We start from the raw sequence: 21,195 nt of genomic DNA on the forward strand, positions 1-21,195 counted from the left end.
TAGGAAACTATAAGCGAGAATCCCATGTGTCAGTAAAACGTTCATTTTATAAAACTTTACTTTAATTTCCTTCTTTTTTTAGAATATAGTGTCGCATATAACGACGAAATAAAAACTACAAGCAGTCATTTAGAAAGCATGCAGTTGCACTTTGCAGTTCACTAACAGACACGTAGGAAATATGACGATAATGGCGACGCTTTAGACAAAAGTTTATTCTTGCCGTAGTTTTTATTATCTGAAACAACATATTCGTGTTCACTGCAAACGCGGCGCACGCAACTTTGTTACCACAACGTTATAATACTTTTATTTTGTGTAAATTCGTTGTGTTACACATTGAATGCAAATTGCACAATCTCATATTTCTATAATTTTATTTTAATTATAATGACATTTTCAGGCAAACTGTTTTCTCATTATTCTCTAACAATACGATGCATCTATAAATTAATTAATGTTATGTCAAATTAAATTCTTGAAATTTTGCTTACCATATGGTATATCATATGTAGTGTAGATGTAGATACGTGTATACATTTGATGATTTTACCCTATATTTTTATTGAAATGAGAAGAAGAGAAGAATCCGTTATTCCTGAATGAAGTTCTATTCGCGAATCCATCAAAATGTATATTCGCGTTTCGTGTATTTACATTCGTCACTTCGTCCAAAAATGAAACGCGAATACTGCGGGATGACGCTTGTACGTGGCTAACGCGGTTGTCCTCTGTAATACATCAACGGGGCGATTACATATTACAGGTGTCGCGTTACGTGCCAAAGCCAGCCGACACCTCACGCGTCGCCCGCAAATCTATCCGGCGACAACACGTGCCACTTATTGCACTGATGTATGTACACGCACAATAAGCCGCTTATATAAACGTGTTTAATCTGTCTAATCAATTTTTGCTTCGTTTATCCAACAATGATGATCAATGTAGTGAGGAGTAAACGAGGTTGCTTCATGTTTTGCACCGCGATGGGATTTACAATGCGTATAATGAGCACTCGGATCGCAATCGGATAATATTCGTGCACCTGAACGCGATTAATGAATATAAGCATATCTTTGAGAACCGGATTTCTCGATCCGTGGATACAATCTTACTTTGAAAATTTAAAACTTTGAAAATGATTTTTTATTGCTTGAAATATATTATTGCATTCATTACAAAATAATGGAACTGTTTATCGTATGTTTGACTTAATAACTTTGATCGAAAAAATTTCACTTTTTTATGTTAAATTGATCTGATAAAGTATTTTTGTGGTATATTTTGTATTGTTTTCAAGTCTGTTTGCTAAATTTATAAGAACAGAATTTTTGAGTAACACGCATTAAAAAATTACTCTATTTATCTCTTTTGCTTCTTAATTTAATTAAGAAAATAATTCCATACAACGAGTTATTGTTAGCAAAATATATAAATTTTTAGAAAGAGTTATATTGGTTATAAAAAATTGGAATCCGTAGGATAAATTCTAATCTCATTTCTAGAATCAAAAGATACATAAAAATTATCAATAATCAAAATAATAAAAATCAAAATTATTCATTTAACAAAATCATTATCGGCCAGTGTAATTCGCAGCGTGTAATTGTGCTAGTCCATTTGTTTTTATTACTTTTCATATGTTTTTTTTAATCTACTTTTTAATTCCAATCTTTTTACAAAGATAATTATTACACACAACGTGCGATTCACCCATCTCAGGATTTAATAGACCATCTTTATCAGCTCCTTAGCTTTGTCGGTCACCCTCGACACGTATTCTTTCTCCGCGTCCACACCGCACTGAAGTAGAGTGTTCGAAAAAGGGCCGGACGTACCTTGAAAAGAATTCCATTCGGCGTACACGGGCCGCTCCGGGTACCGACGTGCCATGTCGGAAAGAGAAGGGCACGTATTCGCTCGCGTTTACCTTCTTTCTCACCCTCGCTCCATGCACACGTACATACGTGGAAACTAGAGATTCCATCGATGTCAGGAAAAATAGGTCGATCGAAGCCCCGGCCTTTTGCTGAAAAAGCGAGGAGCCGGCTCCATTGTCGCTTCGAGTAGTCCGCCGTCGAGGGAATTACCTCTCTCCCCTTTCAACCCTCTTTCCACCACTCTTCTTCGCCATGGCGGTACTTCCTCTTTTTTGCCAATTAAAACCCCAGACTGGACATTTCTCTCTCTCTCTCTCTCTCTCTCTCTCTCTCTCTCTCTCTCTCCTTTTCTCTTGCATGAGCTCTATGGAGTATTCCACGGCAATAAGGAAGTTCTGCGATCTCTCTCGCGTATACCATGAATTCGTTCTTCCGGGCGAAATTTCACGGGCCATTGATGCCCCGTTCTTTGATATGTCTATTGGATAGCGCCGGCCACTTTTACGTAGATACGAATCTCGAGAGAGTTCCGGCAGGTATGGCGTGGCGATTTTTAGTTTGCATGTAACGTAGTCGTAACAGCGCGATACGGATGGTATCTTCCGTAAGAAAATCTTAGGAACGTGTGAACCGACATAATCTTATGCGCCGTGGATAATATGGAAGATTGCATGTATTAAAAAGAGTAGACCATCCCCGCGTTTTAAAGTTAACCTTTATGGTATTATGGTATCACGATGGCATTATCTTTTATTTTATAGCTAGGAATAGTTAATTCAAGTTAGTTTAATTTTCGGATGCTATAGATGTAGCCTGAAGAATTAGATACGTACAATACTTTACGCTAATTTCAGGGGATTTAAGTCATGACTGAAATATACAGATGAGAACAATACAAACTTTTATCATTACTGTTATAGAACAGAGAATTTTTTGTTTTAATAAAATAATAATAACATATCTGTTCATTAAAAAGTTTATATTAAATGTACTTATACTAGCTGTATATGGAACAGTGTAAATGGAAAATATATAAATTTAGAAAAATATGATTTATCAAAATTGGAATTAAAAATACTACAGTACAATGTTGAAAATATAATCGATATTGAATAAAAAATATTAAAATATGATATTGGAAATAGGCCAATTGAATTTTATATTGATAAAATTCTATGAAGAAGAAGATGTACGTTAAAGGAAATAAACGAGAGAGTAATATTATTTCATTATATTATTAAAATTAAACTTACAGAGTTTTAAAGCTACAATTTACAGTTTTAATTTTTCTGTCTGTTTAATATAGAGATTGGTAGTTCTGGCCATAGCAAAACTGTATTAGTACAATGTACTGTCCTTGTTAGTTAAAGGTCGGGGCAGATTGTGTACGCGCTTAGAGAGAAAACGAAAAATATGTATGAATCCAGAAAAACGCGATATTTTTGTCAGAGGAGCGAAAATATGAGGTAGAAAAAAATAAAACTAGATGTAGGTCAGCCAATGTTTATGGTAGTACGAAGTAAAGACAAAACTGGCTGATACAGTGGATTGGTAGGATTAGCTGATATCATTTATGTTGATTTTGGCACGCTGATGAAGCTATCGCGTCAAACAATGTGTGCACGGCCTCACACTGCACGTAATTTCGCCTTAAATCGCGGTGGTAGCCATTGGACTCGGTCTGCTGGTGAAACAAGTTCGAAAGCCAGTGATGGCAACCACCGTAAATTGCCAACTCAATAAAGTGGGGCATAACACTTTATCTCAAGCATAAGTGCACCCGCCGACTTCCGTGCGTGGCTAAGAAACATGATCGCGGTATGAAAAGATGTTGCCCGGTGTGTGGAATCGCTGGGTTATGGTCAAACTTGTTCTTCCGCAACAAAACCGCGATACATCAACGAGTTACCACGGTGTTTCGCTGCACTCGAACACGGGTGGATGCACCGGACAACATCCGGAATTTTTATTGCCTATTCTGCTGCGACAGAATCGCGTTTAATAACACGTTTAATTGTGAGTTTACGAGGGATAAGAGAGATAAGAAAATAAAGCTTTCGAATTTTTCAAGAGAAAGGGAGTTTTGAAAAAAAGAGCCAGCATTATGATTTTTATTAGCCAAAAATATAAAATCTGTGGAAATTGATCCGTCAAATATGAATGTTTCGTCGATAATAATTGCACTTAATCCGCATTTTGTGAACAATTTTCATAAGATTAAGGGGATGCTGGAGTGACCAAATTATCGATATTTATACAGTCGTATAAAATTTCCGAATTGATTGAACAGAATAAAAAATTCTTTTACATCAGGATTAAAGTAGATGCAAAATTAAAAGATGATGCAGTGGACTTTATACTAAAATTTAATTTTATGTCTACTTTAATCCTGCAAAAGGATTTTTTTATACAATGTCGATAATTTGATCATTCCATCATCTCCTTAACTGGCAAATAACTTATTCATAATTTTTTGTTAGTGTTGATTGATGTACATCATTCCCTTACTTCAAAAGTGACACAATTCAAAAAATTAAATTTCACAGAAAAGGGAAAAAACTCTTTTTGAATTTGACAAACAATTATATTGACTAATCAAATAATATTGGCATTTTTGTCATTTTCGTTATACAACTCTTAAAAAATTACTCTTTTTGAATTGTGACATTTTGACAATTTTTCATGAAATTAATACTTTTGATCATTTATAGAGTAATGTTTATTTAATTATCATTTATGGTAACAACTCAAAAACCATTTTTTTTTAGTTGTGTCATTTTTGGGGACATGTGAAATTAACACCCCAATTTTCTCGAAAGTTTATCTTGAAGGATTATCGAGTTATCTCGAAAAAGGATTATAGAATTCTATAAGCTTCTTTTTGAAGAATATAGGAATAAGTACAATGGCTTTTTAAAGAATTCCAGCGATTAACATTATTAATAGCATTTTTGAAATAAAAGGAAGCGACATTTACATTAGCGACGATAACATTTTTGTCCCGCAAAAATATTTAAAATACGAGAATATTCAAGAATTGATAAGAATCACGATTTATCTTTATATATTTATGATTATATATCGGCACAAGATCAAGCGTCAGCAATCCGTAAGATCGCAAACTGCGTCCATCGCAAGAAACTTCCCAACGCGACGATCTCTGCACTCCGCAGGGAGAGAAACGCAAAAACGTACTATCGGCAGCTGCAAGCCATTCCGGTTCATTGAAATTCGCGAATGCAACGTTACGGTCGTAACGAGACGAGTAGACAACGTCTGTCCTTTCAGCCCAAGGGAACGCCCGTTCGTAAGAAAGCGATCGTGTTTCTTACGGAGATCCATTCACGGAACTCACGATTCGGCGCAATTTCCGACAAAATAGAAAGTTTTTCCCTACCTTTTTTTTAACTCTTGTTGCGAAACAATGAGATACAAGCATTATGGTTGCTCGCTAATAAGGTATATATTCATAAACCGGCGTCGCGTCGCGAACATAATTGCGTTTTGCACAGCGGCGACAACGGCGACGATATAGCGCGATGGTCGCTTTATTAAAAGCTGGTTTTGTGGTTTCAGATGAGTTCAGGAGTAAGGTGGCTTGCGAGAACGAAGTCGTCAATCTCGTTTGCCATCCTGGCCAGAGGGTGGCGATTTTCAGTGCTGCCTTCGGTAGAACGCAATACGAGTCCCTGCAGTGTCCGCAGCCGCTGGGCGTGCAAGAAGAAAGTAAGTACCGTCATTAATTAACAACATCTTGCTTCTCTCCATTAATTATAATTTACAATTTATTATAACTCGTTTTTTTTAATTCTTTCTTTTTTATCGAAATTATGTGACATTTGTGATTTAACATCGTATTACTTGTTATTAAAGCAATCGAACATAAAACTGTGAACTTTAACGTGTATTCTTCATGGTTCGATATCATCTTGGTTTTATGTTCCGTCGTTATGTACGTCATTGCTTCGTAAGAAAAGTTAGTGACCACATTTTCCGAGATTACAGCTAATGTTAGATATTTATTTATCCTGATATAAATTCTGCGTGTTATTAAAATAATGATATCCGTTATACAACATACAAATACTAAAGTGAAATTCTGCGCGACGAAACACGTGGAAAGAACAATTTTCCTGCACACTGAGAAAAATTTCTGGTTGAAAATGAATGAATCAGAAGATTTTGATCAATCAGAATTCTGGTTATCTCTCAACTAGAATTATAAATCAACTAAAAAATTCTAACTTTCTCCAGTGTGAAATCAGACTCTTTCTTCAGTGTAAAATATCTAAAGATTTATATATTTTGTTAGACCATATAAATAATTATGTAGAAAATTCAAGTATGATAAGCAATGCTACAATCAAAGTACTGTCGTTCTTGTCTTTCGAATAACTTTACGCTCATATCAAAATTGTCATAATTCTTCTTATCGCATCGTCAATCATTTTTTTTCAATTTTTCTATTTACACTAAACAGAAAAACCTAGTAAAGATTATTTATATTAACATATAAAACTGAAAATTGTACGGAAAGAACAATTTTGCTAAAATATCTAAAACTTCAACTATTATAGATACACAGATCTGAGAATTTGTTGGACCATCAAAATAATTTTGTAGGAATCTAGGAAACATAATGTATGTTACGAAAAGTTTTGACATTCTAGCAACCAGTCTGAGCGTCCTATATATTTATTTTGATAGTTCAACGAAATTTGTTTTCAGATCTGTATCTATAAGTTAAATTTTTAGATACTTCAGCAAAACCGTTCCTTTTGTGTAGAATTTTTCGAACGCTTAGTTTCTAGTGATATAACGAGGATCGATCAATAATCTCTGTCGTTCATTTCTTCTATTTGTCGATGAGTTTTTCTGCAGAAAAGCCTTCGAGTCGATGTTTGTCCTAGTTTATTGTCATACTTGGCGACGAGATTGCGACTCTTTCTTCCGTGGCTGCCGAAGTTTCGGATGAGGTTCGGGTGATGTGAAGAGAAAATTAAAGTGAGTTTTCCCGCAGGGTATTCTTTAAAAAAAGAAGTCGAGTGTTTTCCAAATGGAGCGGGATAATTCAATGACCGACAGATGCATTTGGGCGCTAAATGTGACGTTTGATATCGGGAAAGCTTGTTATTCGCGTTCGCGCGTCGAGAGAGGCGCATGCCGCTTACTTTTAATTCAGGAGAAATGAAGGAGCTACCTGCCTCTCATCCCCAAGATGTGGTTTTATTTAACTTTTCAAAGTAAATTCTTTTAACTCGCGAATGAATGCTCCAGTCGACCGCTCGCGTTCCCATGACGACTTTTTGTCCTGTCCAATCAATCGATTCCTACGAAAACACACGAAGAGAACACCGAATGAGAGAACATGAACGAGAACGGTTCACAGCGAAGACTACACTACTGATACTTTAACGATACCATTTAATTCTGAAACATTGAAACCTTGTTTCACGTATACATTTAAGGATGTTTTTATTCATTTAACTGATCTTTGATGTTCTTTTATTTTTAATTTTATGTCTCTTTTGATAATAATTCCATTACTTTAATTATTGAGATAATAACACTAGTTTAAAAAAATGTTTTTTTTTTAATTGCTCTTTAAACCAGAAAATAAGATGTTTCTTATATCTTTTTGGATACTGAAAATGATGCCGTAATCGTTAAAAAAGGCATTTTTGGACATTAAACTTCAATTATCTTGGAAACCTGACATGCTAGAATTTTTTAGCTTGCGGCACTGTTTTCAATATTAAAAATCTATACGAAACATCTAGTTCGGTTTGAAGTAATTTTTTGCTGTAAACTAGTATCTGCATATATACAACGATAGAATTATTCTTATGACCTCATTAGTTATAACTGACTAATTTTAGAGACAAAACTAGATAAAGAAAAATCAGTTACTCTTAACTTTATAAGAAGAGACTTTATTTATTTGCTCTTTTTACTCTTCTTAAGGGAAAATATCATTTCCGTTTCTTTTGTAGGCAAAGGAAATTCTGGTTTTACAGTTGTATGAATAGCTCGGCTCTGTCCACGATGATCCAATAAATCTCTCTATCCCGCACAATTCCTTGGTCCACTTGTCCGGTCATCATCCGCCAACTCGTAGAGCTACCCTTTAACGCGAAGGGTTGAAAGGTTGCTTGCCGCTTGAGTGCAACAATAAGGAACAAAATCTATGAAATGGTGCCGCGTTATAATAGTGCTTTTTCGTGCTCCTTTGCCATGAATGGTTTGTGGTCGCCTTGATATCCCTTCACGAGATACGTTTCGTCGTCACGTCTTAGGTCGACGTGAGCGATACGTACATTTTCTTGCACAAAAGAGTATCGGAAACTCCGAAGACTTCCTGCTCTTCCTTGGATTCCGTCTTTTCTGTCATTCTGCGTGAAGTCGAATCGATAAATTCTTATTCTTTCTTCGACGCGCGGATGTGCATTGTCGACCAGCTTTTCTAAATCTTATTCAATAACGGAAATAACACCTCGCAGTGTTTTCCTTAAATCATAAACGATGTAAGCAAAATCTCACAGATATTTTGTAAAATATATTTTATAAATGTATAATATTATATAAATGTTTGAACGCAAGTTCGAAGCAGCAGATCCTTCCTCTTCTTGTCTCAGATTAAAGAGTTAATTACACGTGGAAAAGTTGTATAATGTTTGCGTTATATAATCTTTATGTGACTTTTACTCTAACCAAGCAAAGGTGGATTTATACATGTAAAAGTTCTATATTTAACTTTTGTGTATATAAATGAATCAGTCAGTCCTTTCGTTTTATCTTTATGGAGTCATATTATTGCGAAATATACAAACTTCGTTGTTTCTTTCATAATTTCGCATAAAATGCTTTGTAAAGAAAAAGAAATATCAAGAATATGAAATTTTTTTTATCTCCTTATGTAGTACATCTTCTGTTATTATTATTATTATTATACTGTTATTGTTACAGCTTGCATGATGGACTTTACAACGGAAACTGTAATGCAATTATGCCATGGTAAACGACGATGCACAGTAGTAGCTAATAGCACAACATTTGGCAGACCAGATCCTTGCAGTCCAGACAGCAAAACGTATCTTAAAGTCGTGTACACCTGCGGTGAGTAAAAGAAATTCTTTTCAATTTTACTATCATGAAATGACAAATTATGTCTTGTATTTAATAGCTAATAATCCATTTTTAAAACTGAACTTTGTTTAAACGTAATTAGCCCTCCATTGGTTACTTGAAATTTTGCTTCTTCCATCAGCAATGTGGGTCTTTAAACTTCAGTGCAGATTTTTATATTATTCCAAACACTAAAAATCTGAAAATAAATTATTGTATACCTGTGCTGAAAGCTTTAACAAGTTTTTATTATGATAGTAGCCGGATTATATTTTATTTACTTTTTACAGATTTAAATTTATTTACCAGAATTTACAATCAAAATATTGACTTCGTTCAAAATCTCACTTGTCCGGTGGATAATAATAAATTTATCTCTTATGAACAGTATAAATGTCATAAATATGTTACAGATTTTTGTAAGAAATATAATAGCTGGAATTATAATTTTAAATATTGGTATTCAGTTTAATTTAATGATCAAATATTAAGAGATACATTGCACATTCTGACATTCCCGGCTTGCAAATAGGACAAGTTGATGATTGAGTTACAGCAATATTATGAAAAAAAGAGCGGTAAGGGTTATAGTATCTAGTCGTGCAGAGAGAAAAGTAATTACTTATTTAAACGATAAAATTGTACGAGCATTTACCCGAGAAAGTGTAGCTGGCGGCGATTCACCGTTGCAATCCTTGAAAAGAATAGTGAGAAAAACTGATATTACGGACCGTAATAACGTGTTCGGTAGAGGATCTATCCGAAGCTTGCTGCACAATGGCGTATAATGAGCGCAGAACGTTCTTCTCTGAGGAGAAGTTATTTTATTTTGCGAGGTTCGAAGTGACTCGGCAGCAACGAGTCAGCGACAGCTTTAAACAAAATGACGTCGTCGCAAGGTCTTTCCTTCTGCCCAGGACGGGATTCGTACTGAATTTCGTTCTCGACATTTTTAATGGGCACTCTCCTCGGGAACGGTGCGTCACGAAGAATAGCGAAAGAAACTGTTGTGAAAACTGTCGACGACAACTAACGAGCGACATCACCGTAGCGTATTTCGAGCAGGACGTTATTCCTCTGAGAACGAAAACTAGAATTTCCTGTCACCGCCGTGATACAAGACGTCATCCTGGACTTTCATTCTGTGTGTTTACTTATTCGTTTGCATTCGACGAAATGTAATAATAATTTTATGCGAGTGTCGATTACGCTGGTCTGTCACATTGTTGAAAAAACTAATCAAGAATTCGTTGCAATTTAAAAAATAAAAAAAAAACGTTGTGTGGAATGAGTTGTGTAGAATGCAAATGCGTCTGGCCGCAATATTTGCATCGTCGTTGAATTTTTGAGCGTGAGTACACACGCTCGTGTACAAACTCTTTTCGTGAAAATCTTCGAATCTCTTTTCAGCGGTGCCGCAATGCCGCAATAACATTCCTCGTGAAAAGTTGCACGCGAATTGGGAGATGTTAACAGGGGAAGTTTTATACTACTTGCCTATGCCACTCTTGCCAGAGCGACGAAAAAGCAACGCACGGTCGGCCTCATCGCGGTGTTACTCCATGCTCCAATTTTTTTACTCTTGCGAGTGAAATTACACATATCCCATACATGTACATTTTGTTAGCAAATAGCGCTGCACGCTCTTATAACCGAGTATTACTTTGTTGCGGAATACCTCGTTTACATTAATCGTAACCATCTTTTACCTCCTTAACAAAGAAAGGAAAGTGTGGAAAAGAAGGTACCGTGTTGTAAAAATACGATGTAATTTTTCTTGAAACGTGTATAATTTATTCCTACTCTGAAAACTGGCTTGTGAATTCTTCGCTATAAAACTTACTTTAAGAATAAGAAAAAAAAAAAAGAAATTGAACGAAAAGAAGAAAAGAAGGAGGAGGATTGAGGAATGTTCAGATATCAAGATAGCATTATGCATAATGAATAACATTATTTTCTAATTTAATATTCTTCTTTAAAGTATCTATACTTAAAATATTCCTTTTTGATCTCACTTTGACATTACTTCACGTGATAATCATTATAAATTTCTAATACAGCAATTGTGAAATGCATCTCCTTCATATTTTATTAATATGATAAGGATTAAATTTTTTCGGTTAAAAAGATTCGAGCTGAAATTCAGTCGCGATTAAAATGGTAAGTGCCTCTTGGCAGTGGAAGGATAAGGGAGTCTTGCTGGTCCTTTCGTGGCTCGTCGCACGTCAAATTACCAGCCGTAAACGGTCGTGCGGGGATTATAATTCGCGCGACGTAGCCGAGAATGCATTTGCATGTGCTCGTGAGTGCTCGATGCGAGCTCATTAGTCAATGTCACTTCGGTTCCTGTAACCGACCAGCAACGTTTGTGAAAGAAAGAAAAAAAGAATCGTCGCTCGGTATTCTAATTTGGCGGTGAGTCATGCATAGTTCTTCGTGGCACGCGGCTGTCCTGGTAGCCGCGAGCAAAATATGCGCATTCGTTGGTACGTGAAAAAATTCGTGAAATAATAAACGTCCGTCGATCCGAGTCGGTCGCATCTCTTCTGATTGAACGTTTTGAAATACCGTAAAATCACACTGTACAACAACTTTTACTGTATTTTATAACAATATTGTTATAAAAATACATGACTGCACAAACGTAATCTGTGGACAGAATGTTAATAAATATAAATATTTTATGTTTGATTTATTAAGCTTTTTTTCCCTTAAGAGAGCGATGCATACTTTTTTTTAAATTGGAATTGTTTTTGCTTATAATATGAAAAATTATACGCAATTTTTAGTTAAATTTCTTGTGAATTCTTATTAAATATTATAAAAGTTTCTACTCGTTAAATCACGTTTAAAGTAATTCGAGATATTCTAAGGAGAATCTAAGGTAATATCAAACCTTCCTTCTTATCCATGCATATATGCGCACACGCTGCCAAGAGAACATGCTCGAGGAATAATAAACTGGCATGATAAGAAAGTAAGGCTTGTTGTGAATCGAATTTTTTCTCGTTGTATATTGCTAGTTTAAAATAGCAACCTAGCATAAAATTCATGTCGAAATTATTTTATTCATTACAGTGCTTTTCATACAGTTGATACTAAACGAATAGATAAAAGCAAAATTATGATATATTCGTCATATTTTATAAATCTTATTTATTATGTTGGAATTTTATATGCATTTTGAACTTTAATCAAATGTAAATTTAAATTGTACAGAGTATTGCGTATCAAAAATATTAATATTTGAATGTAAAAACGAAACAAAATTATATTATAATATTTTTTACAATATAATTTTATAATATTTTTAATTTACATATATATATAGCACATTTGTAACTTTTTATTTATATTTTTTTAAAGATTAATTAAACAGTAAACTATGTAAATATAAACATTTAATATAGATTTTGCTATTGAGAGTTGATAAAACGGATGATCAACCGTTATAGATATCTTTTCGATAAAATTAATACATAGCAAACGACAACATCGGAAACATTCTTTCCGCTAAACTTGCATTTAATCGGGGATGACGATATTCCGAATGAAATCAATCGTACTTCCCAACTATTCATACTATTTCTGTAAAGCGTGCTTCCCATACTATTCATACTATTTCTGTAAAGCGTGCTTGCTGTCTTCTTTGTTAAGTTCTCCCGGGGTATTTACTTCGAACAATTACCGAGCGATTTCAAAGTGTAATTGGATCCGCATGAATTATCAGTGTACATCAAAGTCCCACCTCCTTTGATCCAACATGAGTGTAGATCGTCAATCACGCTCGTGGAGCTGGAAGTAAAGTTCTGGAAATCCGTGTTTCATGAGATATTATCGAGTCCTAATCAATTATTAACATCGGAAATGTCCTAATTAGTTTGAATATGTTTAGAATATAATTGTTGTTATTATTATACAACAAAATTGCCAGACAAAAATATTCATTATAGATATTCATTACATAATTCTGACTTGTTAAGTTAGATGTTTGGAATTACGTGCAAGTTTTAATAATACGAACTTAAATTATCTCCGCGTCTACGAAATATTTTATTTTTCAGAGAAAAATTCTTTTTATGTATTTCAACTTTCCATTCTATTCTGTACTTTTTTGTTCTTTTTTTATATTAAAACGGATATTAAAAATAATAAAAAGGCGCTCCCAGAGAATTACTCGGACATTATGAGAATATAAAGTTACGAATAAAATGCTCTTCTCGTGATATATGCATAAAATTTTTAATCGTCACAAATTAGTCTCCAGCCGTGTTAAACATACATTTTTCTACGAGGTAATATCCGCGAGTAAAAAATCTCTCTTTCAAGTAGAACTTATTTACAGTAGAAGCTATTAAAGAACTGCCGGTAGGGATGAGAGGAGGGTAAACTTCAAGAAGGAAAATATTCAACGTATATTTTTTTTTGATGTATGCAAACTTTTATGAATTATAAGAGATAGAGCACGGTCCCTCTATGAGGATGTATAAAGCAATGATTCGGATTGCAACGATTTTTTATTGCATTTATCAATTCTATTTAAGCGGTGCTTCGTGAATCACAAATTTATTTCATCACTGCCTTTTACATTTAGTTCAACGTTGCAACTGTTTTAGCTTGTGTAATTAGTTTCCCATGGCTAAAATTTTCAGGATTTCTCTTGAAAGGAGATACTGAAAACAAACTTTACTTTTTTAACTTATGTAGAAATCAATTAAAAAATTCCCTTAAATTATTTCTTGTTTTCAAAATTACATAACAAATACTGCATTGTTTACTTTGCAAACTAACAAAATTAATTTTTTATTTGTGTCCGATTCTTTTCTCTATTGCAATTTGGCGGTGGCTGACGTTTAATAACTCCAGCAAAGTTTAGATACGAATCGTTAAATATTACATAGCTAAACTTTCTCTGATAATATTGCTTGATTAATCATAAATCATGATAATGGTTTATTAGCTGATGTTACATACGACAAGAATGAGCAACTTGAGAATTCTCCTCTATTATATTATGTCTGTTATATTAATTATCTCTCTAACGATAGAAGCAAAATTCGTTGAATTTCACCATCCATTTCTCTGAAACAGTACAAACTGAATCACCCGTTGATTTCACACATGGGATCTCGTTGACAGAGTGAACGTACATACGTATCCTATGTCCAAACCCAAATCAGTCGACGCTTAACGACGTATGAATGCACTGCTTAATTTCACGATACGAATACGTCGGTTGATATCAGTCAATCGAAAAAATTGATTAAACTCATGGTTTATTTTCGTCTCGTCGCGCATACGATCGCGGTTAATTATTACTTGTTTTTTACAAAAGAATTGCCAATTTTCGCTGATAGCACTCCTGATTTTGCCGTTTTACACATACATCGTCCGTCAATATAAAATCATTTATGGAGAGAAATATATCTTTTAACTACATTTACAAGATTATTCAATTCAGTTTAATGTTCAATAATTTCCTAGGAGACGTTAATTGAGCAATTTTGTTGAAAGTCATCTTCAAAACTTTGATTGAATTTACTTTACATTTTGCAAAACTTCCAAACTTTTTTTTAAATTTTTTAATTGCCAAAACTTTTCTTATTACGATCTCATCCCTTTTTACTTTTCGTAGACATATTTTCCTGATCTAAGATTTTTCGAAATATTTCAATGAAATAATTAGAATCGTCACTTCGCCGCTTTTACATAATAGCTGTTTGATTTACAATAATAGGAGTCATTGATACGCTCCATACTGTTTAACGAATCGCCGATGCATCACGGCAATTCGTCTCAATTGAATTTTGACACGTAGCTGAAGAGCCATGTCAATCAACGATAGAAAATCAAGCGTTCGCGTAGCCACGAAGCTAATTAGGGATCGAAGTGCCAACTCGATGGCGCGTATGACTATATAGCTACTTTACATCACAGCGTTCATCGCGAGGTAATGACCCCTCGAATTTCAGTCATTAATCCGAGCTGTGCTGCTAATGAAAAATATCCTTCATGCGACGAATAATCAATTTAATCTGTGCGGAACGGAGTCATTTATTCGATATTGACTGATAATTTACATTTAAACGATGTTTCACGTACAGCCTTGTTACAGTTTACTAATTCTTTGTTAATTCTCTCTCTCTCTCTCTCTCTCTCTGTCTGTCTTCTCTCTCTCTCAAGTTTCAGTATTTTCATTATCAACGAAAATGCATTTGGTATTTATCGCATTATGTAACTGCAATATATTTTCATTAGAAATGTGGCGAGCTAATATATCATAATCTACGGTTACAGAGACGTATTTTAATTAATAAATAGCGAATGTATGAAATGTATAATATATTATGTATATTAACGATGGATGATATTTTTAAAATACGTGCAGTATTTCTAAACCGCTGTCACAAAATATTTGCAAGAGCAGAAAGATCTACGTTATTGATGACATTTTTTGTCCAAAGAAAAAGCAAATGTTGACAAGTTGACAAGTGCCACTATAGGTATAGTATGTCATACGTGCACCAGAAAATCGAAGAGACCGAGGAAAAAATACACTGATTTTTTAACGTTTATTTTTCAATGTCAATAACGACATTTTATGATATGAGATATAGGAGATGCCCCCCTCTCGATGATAACCAATTACTTTTGATGGAAATAGCGCATGAGATTTTAAAATTCCATTTAAAAGAGCAAGTAAATGCGAGTTTTGAATTTAAATGAAACTTTTTTTGCTATTTTTTTGCTATATAGATATAGGTATTTGAACAAATAAAATTATCAATTGTAATTAATAAATCAAATTCTCTTGACATATTTCAGTAATACCTACTGTTCTTATAATGTATTGCACATGTGTCATTAATATCAATTTTGCGTGGATTTTGACGTTTGTAATTATTAAATTAGATTCGCCAAAAATTTGGAAATATAATTAATTAGTTATTGCTGATATTAATTAACGCTGATATTATAAATTCAAATAATTTATATACAAAAAATAAAAGTATCTGTTTTATAAGTAAAAACTTTGCCTCTTTTAAAACTTAAAGCGCGCGAAGTGAGAATATCAAGTCGCGAGCAAAACTATCTTTTAGATATGCTAACAGACGTGATGTTGTCAAGGTCTTTTACGAGGAATTTCTCTCGATTTCCATTTTAAAGAGTGAATTACAACATGGTGGTGCCTCATGGAAGATTAATGAACTAATCCTTCAGAGCCGACTCCCTCCCATTCCGATTTTCAACCTTGGATGTTTTCGGAAAAAAAAAAAACTAATCGTTACACGCACACACAGCCATTGGTACGGTTAATTGAAGAATTGCGAAACAAAACGCATCGCGTACGGGTGCGAGTGAATTTATTAAACGCCACACTTCCGCCGGCGGCTTTCTTCATTTTCTTGTTTCGCTACAATTTCAATTCTCAACTTTGAGTGACAGTTGCCGATTCTCTTTAGTTTCCACGACAATTGTATTCATAATAACAATTCTCGATTTGTCTGCAGAATAGTGTGTAGCCAGAAGCGCTTTTAACCATTGCACGCATTATGCGTGAGAATTGTGTGCTGTTTCTAGATTCAGACGACTATAATTCGTCTTTCTACGTCGATGTGTGCTAATTTGCACATGGTACACCGTCGATACTTGAATTATTCGATTTACGTTTAACAATTCAGGCCGACGCCGATTAATTGCAATCGTTTTCGACATTTAGTGACGATGTCGTGCGATACATCCATATTAATAAATGCTTTATTGTATGCATTTGGTTATTCACGGTAAGCATGTGTAAATGGTGATATTGTAAAGATATTAGAGTCTGAGATATTTATATTCCGTTATTTATAAACGTATAAAATAAATTGTCAAGTTTGGGGTGATAAAATCTCGATTGCATCGAAAATTGAAATCAATCTCTTATTTGCTTTAATGATAACTTATAAATTACAGTAATTAATAACAATTAATGAACTGTACATTATAATTAACGTAAACAGATAAACATATATTTATATATTCCTTAAATAATTGAAATTAATCAGATTTGAGAGCAATAATAATTAGAGACCTTCAAGTGTAACTGATCACTCTCAACTTCGTGATAGGATAATCATGAAATAGACAAACATGATGAAACATTACTGCAACTAGAACATTTTTTTAATAAAATTATACAAACTGATAAAAATTGTTTTGCCGTGTCTCGTCGAACGAGATATTTTGATATTTTGCGAACTTTAACGGAAAATAGCTTGTAAATATTTTACAGTTTGCATTCAATTTACTTACGTTCCTTACATACTTCGCAATACAGAGTGAAATATTGCCCTTATGTTTGTTTTGAGTAATTTTGACTCTTACTTGAGGATCTCCAATAATATAATAAATCAGCATATTATTATATTTATAGTGAATAATCTGAATAAAAAGGATTAACTTTTTAAGTTCATATATTTATGAAAATTAGAAATAATATATAGATTAATGGATGAGATAAACGAATACGAATAAATATAATAGATATATTGATTTCGAAGTTTAAACATAATATTTTTGTCCCACGTTTTTATTTAAATTATTCTATATTTTTCTGTACAATGATAAGATTTTAATTTTTCCTTTCCGATATTAATTTCAATTTTTTGTTTTTTTATTGCAAACGAAATTACGCAAATTTATTCCGCTATTGAAGGAACAGAACAAGCCGACCGTTGAATATTTTAGTTTTGGGAAACGCATGGTGGGGTCGTGCAAGCAACCTCGTTGATTGTGATTGCATATTTTAGATCGTAAACTCGTTAAAACTCACTAACCCCGCTACCGGACAGAACGTTTGCCGATGTCTTTCAGAATTGAAGACATCGAGAATTGTTCAAGACCCAAGCGCTTTATTCCTATCGTTCCTCTTATTCAGCGTCCCCAGATTTGTTTGAGATCGTATACTATTCTATTGCAATTTCTCTCGTGTCTGGAATTTGTCGTCTTTGCAATCTTCAACAAGTGTCTGCGCGATCAGTTTTCTCCGTATAGTGTCTACGTGATTTTTGAAATATTCTATTATATTTATAATAGAAGTTCGATACAATGTAGATTTTGCTATGATTTCAATGAAATTCAATATTGCTTCAGAAAGAAGCTGAAGAGAAAAATTTTAAAAATATCTTTAGAAAGTAAAAAGCTTTAGCATTTTTTGTGTACAATGTGCTGTTTGGATTTCTAATAAATACTTCTTAAAAACATAATGAAATAATAACACAGGCCTGCATGGTTTTGTCGATTAGGATTTAGCAATGTTTTCTTACGTAATTTTTTGCGCTGAATCCGAATCTGGCTGCAGAATTGCTCTATCACGTCAAAATTTCCAGATATCCTAACTTAAAACTGTCAAAAAAGCCGTTTGAATCATATTTTGAATTAAATTAAAAACTAGGAAAATTTTTGTTGTCAAATCATCAACGGTATCATTTACTACTATACGGCCCCTTCAAAATCCATTTTGAACCATCTCAAAACGATTTTTTCTTTCGGAGATATATTTATTCAAAGTTCAATGAATTGTACTTCATAGAAGCCTAATCTGTATACCGTTGTATTAGAACAAACTGTATGTCTGGACAGATTAGTTGACTCTTTTACCTTTTGTCATAAAATATTTTTAAATCTGCGAGAATTGTTATACTTTCACTGTTCTGTCTTACTAGTATTTTATGTTGCTGTCTCTAGTGGTACAACGACACTTTTATATATATATATATATATAAAAGTGTATATATATATATTAGTCTGCCCAGATATACAGTTTGTTCTAATACAACGATATATAGATTAGGTTCCTATGAGATACAATTCATTGAACTTTGAATAGTATATCTCCGAAAGAAAAAGTTGCTTTGAGATGGTTCAAAATGGATTTTGAAGGGACCGTATAGTAGTAAATGATACCGTTGATGGATTTGACAATAAAAATTTTCCTAATTTTTAATTTAATTCAAAATATGGTTGAAAACTTTTTTTGGCTTTTTTGGCAGTTTTAAGTTAGGATCTCTCGGAAATCTTGACGTGGTAGAGCAATTCTGCAGCCGGATTCGGATTCAGCGCAAAAAATTACGTAAGAAAACATTATTAAATTCCAATCAACTTTTAACACCTCCAATTTTGCAGGCCTATGTAATCTTCGCTTATATATTGACGTTTGACCTAAATTTCTAAAAAAATGAATTGATATGAAGTTTAACCTTGAACATATTATTCAATCTTTTTTTCTTTTGATTTTACTAAATATCACCAGATGCAATATTACAATTGCAACGATATTTATAAATCATCGCGAGATCGTCGAGTTCTCAACAAGGTCGAGTCTTGGTGAGATGTCTATCTAACTTCAGGTGTCAGATATTAAGCGTAATGTTAAGCTGCACGTTTAGGAACCAACTGCCGGTTGCAGTCTTATCCAGGTGAACGTTCGTATACAACACGAATAATTGAATCCTCAAACTATGCGGTATACTAGTCTCTTGCACCAATCATTTCTGTAAAATAGTTTGATCGATACCATTTATCTGTTTGACATATATTCATTTTATAGCTTGAAAATTATTTGTATTTTGAAAATACATTTTGTTGCATTAACGACGGACAATAACGATGCACATGTTACATTTTTGCAATGGTTACTATGCATTGCTCACGCCAATTGTTTCAGTTACACCCGTTTCTATTAATATAGCCCTTATATAGCCTGTCTCAATTTTGCGATTTTTCTAATTTTTTTTTTTGCTAAATTCAAAATTGAAAACTGATAGTCCGATTCAAAATAGGAAACATTTCTGTACATTAAAAAAATATGTTTTCAAATTTTAACATCGGCGCAGTGGAAATTTGGAGAAAAAGTGATGTTTAGATCATATTGAGTACATGTGTATTTTCCTCTTTTTTGTAAAAAAATTATTAGAAAAATATAGAAAATAAAGTGATCCGATATTTTTACAAGATAATAAATTATATTAATATATTGACATGTTTAGTGACATGTAAAAATACACAAAGAACTATTTTCCAAATAATTGACTTATTTATTTATCTATGTACTCATTTCCATGATGTTTAGCAAATGAATTAGAATCCATAATCTACAATAATAAAAGTAGCAAAAAACATTACAACGATATGTGCACACTCAGTGTACCTAACAGATTAGTCATACTCTATCTTACAAAAAGTTTTTTTTTGTTAATAAACAAAACGTTGACAAAAATATAAACTAAATACAGTGTTGTAAAGTACAAATACAGAGCACAATAAAATGAAAACTGGAAATTGAAAACCATCTTGTGGTTGTTATAAAAGGCAATTACTTATCTGTGAAATATTACATCACAACCACGATGTTTCTATATTTTGCCTTACTGACAGTAACAGAATGAACAAACTAAGCAATAAACTAATGCAATCGAGTCAGACAGACAGCCTGCTGCAGACTTACTGTACTATCTGTTGAATTCACCGTGCAGTTCCGCAAACAGTGAATAGGTCATATTGGGTACTAGAGTTACTTTACAGAGTTACCTTATAGATTTACTTTAGATTAACTTTAATCTCGATTTAATTTGCTTTTCAGTTTTTCCAAACATTTTCTAAAAATTAGAAAAAAATGAAGAGTAAATTGAACCGAAATTAAAATTAATCTACATTGGTAAAAATTTACCAATGTAGATTAGAACACTTATCTTTATTTAAATTATAGTGATTAAAAAAGGATTAATATATACATAATTTATCTCGATATTTATATATATTTCCTTTCTCGTATCAATATTTTTTTTCATTTCTTTTTGTCACGTTTTATTCATTAATCCATATAAAATCGTTGCTTTTTTTAAACCGGCTGTAGTGTAAATTGTTCATATTTAAAACAGTTTATATTTCACTGGATGCTGTAAAAGAGTTTATTACTTATAGAGATACGTTCTTTTATTCATCGAGCAATTATAAATGAACATACACACAGTGATTAAATATGCAGATTTCCTTCTGGGACTTGTTATTTCAGAAAAAAGAGAAATAAGGTGTACTTGCACTAAAGAGAAACAGAAGAAAGGCATCTCGTTTATTCTAGTCTGTGAAAAAGCGATACTTAATTATCGAGAGTACGCTATTTATTAGAGAATAAATATTTTTTTCTTTC

General features: G+C 33.2%; 1 protein-coding gene across 1 annotated transcript in view; it reads left to right on the top strand.

The window, feature by feature from the left end:
• Nucleotides 1-21,195, top strand: part of LOC108729458 (uncharacterized) — a gene marked incomplete at its 5' end in the record, with an annotated part of 69,487 nt that overhangs the window by 11,980 nt on the left and 36,312 nt on the right. Inside the window, 2 exons of the mRNA XM_018458588.1 lie at nt 5,457-5,606; nt 8,847-8,996. Coding sequence (XP_018314090.1) covers nt 5,457-5,606; nt 8,847-8,996 — 300 coding nt within the window. The remainder of the gene's footprint in view (nt 1-5,456; nt 5,607-8,846; nt 8,997-21,195) is intronic.

Source organism: Mycetomoellerius zeteki, unplaced genomic scaffold (assembly GCF_001594055.1).
Source record: "Mycetomoellerius zeteki isolate Tzet28-1 unplaced genomic scaffold, Tzet1.0 scaffold735, whole genome shotgun sequence".
NCBI lineage: Eukaryota > Metazoa > Arthropoda > Insecta > Hymenoptera > Formicidae > Mycetomoellerius > Mycetomoellerius zeteki.